This window comes from Cydia fagiglandana, chromosome 9 (genome assembly GCF_963556715.1).
Source record: "Cydia fagiglandana chromosome 9, ilCydFagi1.1, whole genome shotgun sequence".
In the NCBI taxonomy this organism is placed as follows: domain Eukaryota; kingdom Metazoa; phylum Arthropoda; class Insecta; order Lepidoptera; family Tortricidae; genus Cydia; species Cydia fagiglandana.
In genome coordinates, this window is record NC_085940.1 from 15,096,164 (window position 1) to 15,108,471 (window position 12,308).

General features: G+C 31.7%; 1 protein-coding gene across 1 annotated transcript; it reads left to right on the plus strand.

Annotated features, from left to right (window-relative positions):
• The first annotated feature begins 7,453 nt into the window (after positions 1-7,453).
• LOC134667453 (alpha-(1,3)-fucosyltransferase C-like) lies at positions 7,454-11,920 on the plus strand. Its single transcript, XM_063524869.1, has 2 exons — positions 7,454-8,539; positions 11,602-11,920. The coding sequence occupies exons 1-2, from the start codon at positions 7,527-7,529 to the stop codon at positions 11,879-11,881; spliced, it is 1,293 nt and encodes a 430-aa protein (XP_063380939.1). The 5' UTR covers positions 7,454-7,526; the 3' UTR covers positions 11,882-11,920.
• Positions 11,921-12,308: the final 388 nt, after the last annotated feature.

Consider the following 12,308-nt stretch of genomic DNA (forward strand, 5'->3'; position numbering starts at 1 on the left):
GGATTATTGAGTTGAGTTATTGGATTATTTAGTTGAGTTATTTGATTATTGAGTTGAGTTATTGGATTATTGAGTTGAGTTATGGATTATTGAGTTGAGTTATTGGATTATTGAGTAAAGTTATTGGATTATTGAGTTGAGTTATTGGATTATCGAGCTGAGTTATTGGATTATTGAGTTGAGTTATTGGATTATTGAGTTGAGTTATTTGATTATTGAGTTGAGTTATTGGATTATTGAGCTGAGTTATTGGATTATTGAGTTATTGGATTATTGAGTTATTGGATTATTGAGTTATTGGATTATTGAGTTATTGGATTGTTGAGTTATTGGATTATTGAGTTATTGGATTGTTGAGTTATTGGATTATTGAGTTATTGGATTATTGAGTTATTGGATTATTGAGTTATTGGATTATTGGGTTATTGGATTATTGAGTTATTGGATTATTGAGTTATTGGATTGTTGAGTTATTGGATTATTGAGTTATTGGATTGTTGAGTTATTGGATTATTGAGTTATTGGATTATTGAGTTATTGGATTATTGAGTTATTGGATTATTGAGTTATTGGATTATTGAGTTATTGGATTATTGAGTTATTGGATTATTGAGTTATTGGATTATTGAGTTATTGGATTATTGAGTTATTGGATTATTGAGTTATTGGATTATTGAGTTATTGGATTATTGAGTTATTGGATTATTGAGTTATTGGATTATTGAGTTATTGGATTATTGAGTTATTGGATTATTGAGTTATTGGATTATTGAGTTATTGGATTATTGAGTTGAGTTATTGGATTATTGAGTTATTGGCTTATTCAGTTATTGAATTATTGAGTTATTGGATTATTGAGTTGTTGGATTATTGAGTTGTTGGATAATTGAGTTATTGGATCATTGAATTATTGGATTATTGAGTTATTGGATTATTGGATTATTGGATTATTGGATTATTGGTTTATTGGATTATTGGATTATTGGATTATTGGATTATTGGATTATTGGATTATTGGATTATTGGATTATTGGATTATTGGATTATTGGATTATTGGATTATTGGATTATTGGATTATTATTGGATTATTGGATTATTGGATTATTGGATTATTGAATTATTGAATTGGTAATTTGTTATGGATGGAGGAATGGATATATGGTAACGATAAAAAAAAAAGACGGAAATAGAGGATGTTATGTTGTGAGACACGTTTGTGTCATGAGTGATTCAGTAAGTAGCACAAAAAAAAATGGAATGAAAAATGGAATGGAATGGAGAAAATATGGAATCAAAAAACAAGAGGAATAATGTGCTACATATAAAATTTGATTAAAAAAATGGTATGTTGTGAGACACGTTTGTGTCATGAGAGTGATAAAAAAAAAACAGAAAAAACAAGAGAAATAATGAAAAAAAAAACAACCTAATATGTTAAGTAATGTACTTTATATGTAGTGATGATTTGTTTAAAAAAAAAAAGTAAGTACTTTATATTATGTAGTAGTATGTGTAACATTAATAAAAACTTATATATCTAGATGGATATATTTATTGGATTTGAAATAATAATGTGAAGATATACCTAGATGAATTCAATAAATAATAAAAAAAAAAATGTATATAGACAGACAAAGAAATTGTATTAAATGGGTAATGAAGTATTAATAATTTTCTTACTGAATGCCCGATGATTTGACATGCCGAGTGTAAGATTAGATGACAGACGCGATTAGTATGACTGTGCATGAGGACATGCACAATGTCAGGATGGGCGAGTGTAAGATTCATTAAAATTACTAATTATTAGAAACAGATTTAATGAAATAAAGAGTTGAATAATCATTGGTAATCTATAATTTAATAAATTTAAAAGTAACGTGATTGATAGTTGACCTTTGTAAATAGAAGGTAGTGGGAAAAAGAATAAAGGACGACTGGCATGGCGGTTAACGGGCATTCGGTTACGGGCAGAGGTGAAGGGAGGACGATTGTGAAGTAAGGTGATTGGAGATTGAACTGTAACGGAATATTGTGATCAAGAAATATATTGTTGTTATGAAAGAAGGAATTTTTATTATACATGTATGAGAAAATGGATCAATAATTAAAACTTCCTACGATCTTAAGCCATTTGATTTGATGCAAACATTACATGATCAAATAATGTAGGTCAAAGCCACGTCGTTTAGTGACGGATCCAGGCGGTTTTGTATTTGGTTGGTTAACCAATAAATGATAGAACTACCCAAAAATGTACAAATTGTTAATTTAAATACCTAAAGATACAGACTATAAGTAAGTAGTTGTACATATTGACTTACTAACTTAATAAATAAACACGAGATGTGTACGAGTGATGCCCTTCAGCCAAGCTTTATCTAGCAGCACCTTTCAGCAACCGCCGAGGGTCTCAGGGCGGGCTCAATCTCCTAATGTGCGTAGTACAAATTAGGTACTATCAGATGCCCTTTAGAATTATTTTATTAGGTTTCTTGTCAGTGATTTTTTTATCACAGTCTTGATCTTAAAGTTGATAAATCAAGTAGGTGTTGTTTGTTTCGAATTAGAATTGCTTTTGTTAAAATAATACTACACTTTACGTTATATTATACGTTACATTTAATAGGAACAGGAACACACAAAAAAGTGTACTGCAATAAAATGTCCTTCCCTCACCACCATGATGCAAATCATTCTTGGGTAGGTATATTTGTAACCTAAGTTGTAAGTTTTATAAAAATGTATACGTATCGTTAACTTTTGTAATATCCACAGAAAAGACGCCAGTTTTCCCCAACGTTTTTGAACCAGTACGGTTATCATCAGTTTGTTACTGTCATAAACGCCGGCGAGAACGTAATTTACTTTCTATACATCCTGTTTGCACTATATAATATGCGAGTGAATATAAAGTAAATTACTGTATAGAAAGTAAATTACGTTCTTGACGGCGTTTATGTCAGTGACAAACTGATGTACACAGATAGCGATTTTGAACAACGTGCCAACCGAGATGTTTTGGAAAGTCAAAATCCCATTCATAATTTAATGACACTTAACGCGTACGTCACGTCACGCTATCGAAAGAACCTTACACTCAGGGGTACCTAGTCAATATTTCCTATGTAAAACAGAATTGAGTTACTCACCTAATTAACACAGTGCCTATATCCGGTGACCTGAATGTACCTATAGCAAATTAAAGCCTACCTGTGTAAAGGGTTTTTAAGGTCTATCTAGCTATCGGAGGATCTCATGTTGCCGTCGCTCACTGATAAAAACATTTATGTTAACAACCTGATACAAACCAGTATAGGCATTGATTACTAGGCTACTCGTCACAGATGAGCATCAGCAGAAGAGCTATAATACTCTTTCTACGGAGTCTCTTATTAGTACTGACACAGAATAAATAATAGTAAGACTCACTCTCTAACAAAACCAAGGACCGGAAAACCCCTCTTTACGCTTAATCCTATCAATTCGGTAACCCAATCGATTCGGTTACCTTATCATTCGGTAACCCTATCATACTGTTACCTGATTGTAATGGTAACCTTATTGAAACGGTAACCCTATCTTTGTTAAGGGTTTTTAACAGGTTTTCATTCAGTTAAGGTAACCTTTATTTATTTTATTTATTTTATTTATTTCATTTATTTCATTTATTTTATTTATTTCATTTATTTCATTTATTTCATTTATTTCATTTATTTCATTTATTTCATTTATTTCATTTATTTCATTTATTTCATTTATTTCATTTATTTCATTTATTTCATTTATTTCATTTATTTCATTTATTTCATTTATTTCATTTATTTCATTTATTTCATTTATTTCATTTATTTCATTTATTTCATTTATTTCATTTATTTCATTTATTTCATTTATTTCATTTATTTCATTTATTTCATTTATTTCATTTATTTCATTTATTTCATTTATTTCATTTATTTCATTTATTTCATTTATTTCATTTATTTCATTTATTTCATTTATTTCATTTATTTCATTTATTTCATTTATTTCATTTATTTCATTTATTTCATTTATTTCATTTATTTCATTTATTTCATTTATTTCATTTATTTCATTTATTTCATTTATTTCATTTATTTCATTTATTTCATTTATTTCATTTATTTCATTTATTTCATTTATTTCATTTATTTCATTTATTTCATTTATTTCATTTATTTCATTTATTTCATTTATTTCATTTATTTCATTTATTTCATTTATTTCATTTATTTCATTTATTTCATTTATTTCATTTATTTCATTTATTTCATTTATTTCATTTATTTCATTTATTTCATTTATTTCATTTATTTCATTTATTTCATTTATTTCATTTATTTCATTTATTTCATTTATTTCATTTATTTCATTTATTTCATTTATTTCATTTATTTCATTTATTTCATTTATTTCATTTATTTCATTTATTTCATTTATTTCATTTATTTCATTTATTTCATTTATTTCATTTATTTCATTTATTTCATTTATTTCATTTATTTCATTTATTTCATTTATTTCATTTATTTCATTTATTTCATTTATTTCATTTATTTCATTTATTTCATTTATTTCATTTATTTCATTTATTTCATTTATTTCATTTATTTCATTTATTTCATTTATTTCATTTATTTCATTTATTTCATTTATTTCATTTATTTCATTTATTTCATTTATTTCATTTATTTCATTTATTTCATTTATTTCATTTATTTCATTTATTTCATTTATTTCATTTATTTCATTTATTTCATTTATTTCATTTATTTCATTTATTTCATTTATTTCATTTATTTCATTTATTTCATTTATTTCATTTATTTCATTTATTTCATTTATTTCATTTATTTCATTTATTTCATTTATTTCATTTATTTCATTTATTTCATTTATTTCATTTATTTCATTTATTTCATTTATTTCATTTATTTCATTTATTTCATTTATTTCATTTATTTCATTTATTTCATTTATTTCATTTATTTCATTTATTTCATTTATTTCATTTATTTCATTTATTTCATTTATTTCATTTATTTCATTTATTTCATTTATTTCATTTATTTCATTTATTTCATTTATTTCATTTATTTCATTTATTTCATTTATTTCATTTATTTCATTTATTTCATTTATTTCATTTATTTCATTTATTTCATTTATTTCATTTATTTCATTTATTTCATTTATTTCATTTATTTCATTTATTTCATTTATTTCATTTATTTCATTTATTTCATTTATTTCATTTATTTCATTTATTTCATTTATTTCATTTATTTCATTTATTTCATTTATTTCATTTATTTCATTTATTTCATTTATTTCATTTATTTCATTTATTTCATTTATTTCATTTATTTCATTTATTTCATTTATTTCATTTATTTCATTTATTTCATTTATTTCATTTATTTCATTTATTTCATTTATTTCATTTATTTCATTTATTTCATTTATTTCATTTATTTCATTTATTTCATTTATTTCATTTATTTCATTTATTTCATTTATTTCATTTATTTCATTTATTTCATTTATTTTATTTATTTTATTTATTTTATTTATTTTATTTATTTTATTTATTTTATTTATTTTATTTATTTTATTTATTTTATTTATTTTATTTATTTTATTTGTTTTATTTGTTTTATTTGTTTTATTTATTTTATTTATTTTATTTATTTTATTTATTTTATTTATTTTATTTATTTTATTTATTTTATTTGTTTTATTATGTTGGTTATTTTGTTTATTTTGGTTATTTTTTTTTTATTGTATCTATTTTTTAATATAAACTAAATAAATTAAAACTAAAACTAATAAAATAAATAAATAAAACTTACCCACCTACCTTAGGTCCCCCAGATCTGATAATACTCGTAAGATTTATAATAAGAACACACCACAGGAACGGCAAAAAAACTTGTTTGTGCTGGCTTCATAGACCGCCCATGCCAACCTCGGTTATTCAATAACAAGTTGAATTTAAGTGTGCGTAAAGATTACAATCGTTTGAACTGGTCAAAAACCTCATAATGAGGTAACCGAAGACTGGGTTTTTATTTCGGTTACCGGTAACAGAGGTTAACCGTATCTGATACGGTTACCGAATCAAAGTGTTACCTTTTCAGACGGTTACCGTTATGGTAGGGGTTTTTATAACCGCTTCTAAAATAACCCTATGAAAAACCCCGGTTAAGGTAACCGGTTCCTGTCCCTGAACAAAACGCGTCTGTCACGATCAGCACAGATATGGCCGCTAGGTGGCGACAGCGCCATGCGCGGCTTATGGCATCAAACCCTAAAATTGGGGCCGAACGGATGTACTTTTAGCTACCTGTAGCAAAGCGACGAAATCGCGGTGTGAGCCACGCCTGGTACTGAGCTAAAAAAATACATGCAACTCAAAACAAAAGGTAATTTATGGCCCTATACATAAGCACACGTAAGTAAGCACATGTAATGCATAATTATTTTCCTTCGTATTTTCACGGAAACGGTACGAATAGGTACGAACGTGTCTTGCTATTTCAGTCAGTATCAGTACAAAAAGTACTGAGGTTGACTGAAGTAGCATGACAAATACGAGTATATTCTAGAAAATACGAAGAAAAACAATTATGTATGCACTACATCTGTTGTTCAAATAGTTCGCGCGCGCTCGGAAAGCAAAGAGAATAGAACCGAGGACGGTCATGAATCGTCGGGCAAGCGGATTAACCTCTTCCGCCCAGAGGCCTATAAAAAGGTCTCCTGTTCCATTCTAATTTGAACTTTGTGTTGACAAAATAAAATTTCATTTTGCTTGGCAAGGTTTGACGTATGGGCGGCTAGAGGTTAAAGTGAAACAAAGGACCGAAAGGCCGACCTTTTAAAGAAAACACACATGTAGGCTCAGTACGGTCGCGGATTATGTGTTGAAGTAAAAAGAGGCAATTAAACCCTTTGACAGAAAGTGTATCTCGCTGTTTTACATTTCATCACAATGTGTCATTTACACAGGTGTTTAAGTGTATGTGGAATGTATTTATTATTCAAGCTCGTTAGATCATACTTATTTTTCATTGGAGTAATAGGTATTGTACGACCTATATTCTGTTCATTTAGGTATGTGAGACTGTGAGTGCTACTAAAAATTACGAAGAACATATACCTATGTATAATGTATACACTCGTATTTATTTTTATTTTTATTTCTATAAAAATAAGAATGTGTTCGTGAGTTTAGTGTAACAGTACCTTATTACCTATGTCTGTACCTATTGTGAAATTGAACTTCTAAATATCTACTCGTTATCGGTAACTCCAATATCCTGCACTATTTAGCAATAAATAACTATCGTTCTCGTATTTGAGGATGATCTATATGCTAGAGTGATACTGATAAGACCGATTAGATATCGCGTTTATTTCAGCCAGTGCCTACCGGAGCGCCACGGCGCGCGCGTCTCCCACACCCCGCGCAGAAACATGCGCACACGCATCCTACACCATGAGGCGCCTAGCGAGATCTTTCTACCTAGTGTCATTCTTGTTTTTCATCATTTTCCTCTATCACACTTTAAACGAAATGAAAAGGACACGACAAGAATTGCAATCAAATACAATATTTGAAATAGAACAAAATTTGGAAAAAATTGTGGAAGAGTTGGAAAAAAATGTTAAAGCCAGTGAAAGTGAAAAAATTGAAGAGAAAGATCTAGGCGAAAAAAATACAGTGGTTAGTAATAGTCATTTAAAATATATTTTACAGTGGACTAATCCGAAACATGTGCCTTTTGTGTATATGGGTGAATGTCGACAAGGATTTATAGACAGAAAGTGCAAGTATACTAATTGTTATGTTACCAGTGATAGAAATTTACTCGGAGACGTTAGCAAGTTCGACGTTATTGCATTTGCCGGACCTGAAGTCTCCTACACACCTAATGCTAAACTAACGCCTCAGAAGCGATCACCACATCAGAAGTACGCTTTTGCAAGTATAGAGTCAGCAGGGAATTACCCGATTTGCTCCAACAGGTTAGATAACTTTTTTAACTGGACGTGGACCTTCAGATTAGACTCTGAGAGTAGATGGGGCTACATAATTGTTAGAGATGCTGAAAATAAAATAATAGGCCCAAATGTCGATATGCATTGGATGAAATTAGAGGATATGGACCCTGTCAGAGAAGAATTAGCGGCACAGTTGAGAAATAAAACCAAAACAGCAGCATGGTTCGTGTCTAACTGTAAAACAACAAACCATCGAGAGTATTACGTTAAGGATTTGCAAAAGGAATTAGAAGCTTATGATTTAACAGTAGATGTCTACGGCAAGTGTGGGCGGCTCAAGTGCGAAAGAAGCAGTGAAGAGGAATGTTTTCAATTGATAAAGAGGGACTATTATTTCTATCTGTCGTTCGAGAACTCATTCAGTAAAGATTACGTGACTGAAAAACTATTACATGGCCTGAAATACAATGCCATCCCTATTGTCTATGGAGGTGCTAACTATACAAGGTAATAAACGATATTGTTGTATTGAATATAAAATTAGCAGTTAGATATCGGTCCACCATAATAGTTACCTACTGTAGTACCACTAACCTAGTAGTGGTAGGTAACTCTAGTTAGACCAAGAAAAGCGATTTTGATAGCCCACGCTTTTATACGTCATAATTTCATAGGTTAAAGCAACACTGGCACTGCGAGGGCTGTCAAAGTCGCTGCAGACTTTTTTTGGTCTAACTCTAAAGATAGAGTTCACACATCACCCACCTGATGATGTTTTTTTTTTAAACCAAGAAAATTGTAAATAAAAACAAAGAATGTTTATGACAAGCGGAGAGATTACCTAGCAGGAATACCTACAGGTTTTTACTACATAAATTGGATAAAAATTGCCTAAAAAAGTTAATGCTGAGTAAAAGCACAAATTAAAAACAAGATATAACCCTTAAAATTCATACAATGTATTTGTTTACAGTAAAAATTCATTATGTACGTGATAGTAGAAACAGGAACATTCTTATCTATCCACCGGTGGACCTTATGCATTTTGTAATAAGGTTCAGTATGGGCAATTGTACCTAATTGATGTAAAGCCTGATGTGACTGGAGAATCGCGAATTAACTTTTGATTTGATCCGCTTTCTTATCTGCTTGTATAATTGAAGTTACGGTTATTACCGATTAATTTCAGTTCAGCGTTTTATGGATTGTGGTGATTGTATGCTTCGTATTGTATTATTGTATACAATGTTATTCTAAGTACTCAGCCGAAATGACTAAGTACCATCACTGTTCGCGATTATTGCGCCATTTATTTGGTTGGTTCACACATCCCAAGGATATCTTATTAAGTTATTAGAGTTGTTAACCGAATCTGAATCTCATTAAATATTTTAACATTTGACTGGACATATACCTCTATATCATAGGCACCTACATATATTTTGTACATATATGTAGTTATAGAATAGATAATAGTTATCTACGCAAAATCACGCCGAAATGGTTTTTACGCTTCCATACCCGAAGAATCCCGCCCTGTTACGAAGACTCCTCTGTCCGTCTGACTGTCACCAGGCTGTGTCTCATGAACCATCCAGGATATCACAGATGATGTATTTCTGATGCCGCTATAACAACAAATACTTAAAACAAAATAAACCTAAATTGGTTGCTTAATACAGTCAGCAGCAGAAGTTGCTAAGCGGGCGAGGTGTTCAAAATTACCTTGACATTGACACGCTCTCTCTTAACAATAAAATCGCGTCAAGATCATTTTGAACACCTCGCCCGCTTAGCAACTTCTGCTGTTGACTGTACTTACGCTATAGAATTTCCAATTTAACAAGTACCCTAAATGTCATAACAATCCCGTGTTGTGATTGTAAATACAATACCTACATTTTACGTGACAGCTACACACTCTATATAAAAAAAAAAACCGGGCAAGTGCGAGTCGGACTCGCGCACGAAGGGTTCCGTACCATAATTTAAAAAAAAAACGGTCACCCATCCAAGTACTGACCACTCCCGACGTTGCTTAACTTTGGTCAAAAATCACGTTTGTTGTATGGGAGCCCCATTTAAATCTTTATTTTATTCTGTTTTTAGTATTTGTTGTTATAGCGGCATCAGAAATACATCATCTGTGAAAATTTCAACTGTCTAGCTATCACGGTTCGTGAGATACAGCCTGGTGACAGACGGACGGACGGACGGACGGACGGACGGACAGCGAAGTCTTAGTAATAGGGTCCCGTTTTACCCTTTGGGTACGGAACCCTAATAACGGGTTGCAAAAATAACGGAAGTGAAAACTCAATCAACTCAATGACATTGTAACAGTTTTTCGATCAGGACACGTGTCCGTCGTACGAAGCGTGTTATGTCTTACGTCAAAATATTAATAAATTTCTTCATTTTCATTTCATTCTTTCATTTTCATTCTACCTTTCCAGATGTCTGGAAGTTAGCAGTCGCAAGCCCCTTCCCAAAGTAGCGAACCCGTCCGTGCTTACAGATCTTAGGCCTATAAGATACCTTGTCTGTCTAAAATAATGGAAAAGGTTGTATGCTTACCTAACCGCTAAGCTAACCGCCTACTTAGAAAACAATAATATTCTACCGGATGTTCAATCAGGTTTTCGGAAGGGACGTAGCACTGTGACTGCCTCACTCGATTTCTCTGATAACATTTTGGACACTCAAGACAAAGGAATGTGCAATCTTCTAGTTCTCCTCGATTTTTCAAGAGCATTCGATTATTTGAATATAAATCTACTTCTATCCAAACTGTGTTTTTATGGTTTTGATCATAAAACTGTAAAGTGGTTTGAAAGCTATATACATAATCGATCACAAATTGTGAAAGTGTGTTGCAGTGACGGTTCTTCACTTTTAACAAGAGGAGTTCCGCAGGGATCGGTGATCGGCCCACTCCTGTTCATATTATACCCACAGATATAAGGTCCCACATCACGCATTGCAAATACCACATATATGCAGATGACATACAAGTGTATATATCATGTAAGAGCTCCTCTACACGATAGGCCAGCGCCGGCCACTCCAAGGGACGCAGTCATGCGGTAGAATGAGATAGCAATATCATTTGCTCCCTCTAACGCATAAATGCGTCTCTTGGAGTGGCCGGCGTTGGCCCATCGTGTAGAGGAGTCATAAGCCAGCCGACATTGACAATGCTATAGAGAAATTAAACCAAGATATCACACCACAATAGCATCTTGGGCCACAGAAAACTGCCTGTTGCTTAACTCTAATAAAATGAAATACCTAGTATTTGGCAGCAGGAAAAATATTAATAACAGCGCCATCTAGTGCAAAATGTCTGCAGCACTATGTATAATGTAGGTTAACGCCGTCTAGCGTTATTTCGTCGCATTATTTGAAACCGCTAAGCACATCACTGTTAGTACTCGAGTTTATTAGCACCAGTTAGAGGGAAACTAACCGCTAAAGAAGTTTTCACTTCAATAACTGTCTGGACCGTCATACGAAATGACAGGTCTGTGGGTAAACGTGACGTATCTTACGTTTTTCTTCTTTTTCAGATTCATGCCAGACGGAATATATTTGAATGCAAAAGAACTAGGGCGGAAAGAATTAGCTAAAAAGATGAAACATCTCATAGACCATCCCGACGAGTATAAGGAGTATTTCCGATGGACCAACCACTACTCTTACTATAGAAGAGCCGAGAACGTTGAGACTGACGACTATTGTGGTTTCTGCGCTCTTCTCAACAACGACGAGATGGTGAAAAAGACGTCCATATACAAGAACTTTAAGGATTGGTGGAATGACCCCGAGCATTGTCGTGGTTCTGGTTAATAGATAAAGGATGACTCACGTTAGACCGGGCCGGGTGTGATCATCAGCGACTGAATATAATCGCTGGTGATCATCGAAATGGCCGGTGATCACGTGATGCTTTCCATAGAAAACGAAGAAGCTGAAAGCCCCGGCTCGAAACATGAGTCATACTTAAAATGCAATTTATGTCGCGTACCTCAAAGGCCATTTTGCAAAAACGTATCGACGAAACAGCCATATTATTATATTGCCAAAACTACTCATCATTGTTATCAACGAAGCGTCTTAGCGGATGGCGCTGGAGCTAATATACGGCGTTGCATGAACAAGAGATTTCCTTTGGCAGGATTGGTCCTTAAGACCCAGGGATGGATTCAAGAAGTGGAGCCACCGAGATTTTTGATGTATATTTTTAGGGGGGGGGGCTCTCAACTTGTTCTTGATA

Coding starts and splice junctions, on each gene's coding strand:
- LOC134667453 (XM_063524869.1), top strand. CDS start 7,527: ATGAGGCGCCTAGCGAGATCTTTCTACCTAGTGTCATTCTTGTTTTTC. Junction 8,540..11,601: donor GGAGGTGCTAACTATACAAG/GTAATAAACGAT, acceptor CTTCTTTTTCAG/ATTCATGCCAGACGGAATAT.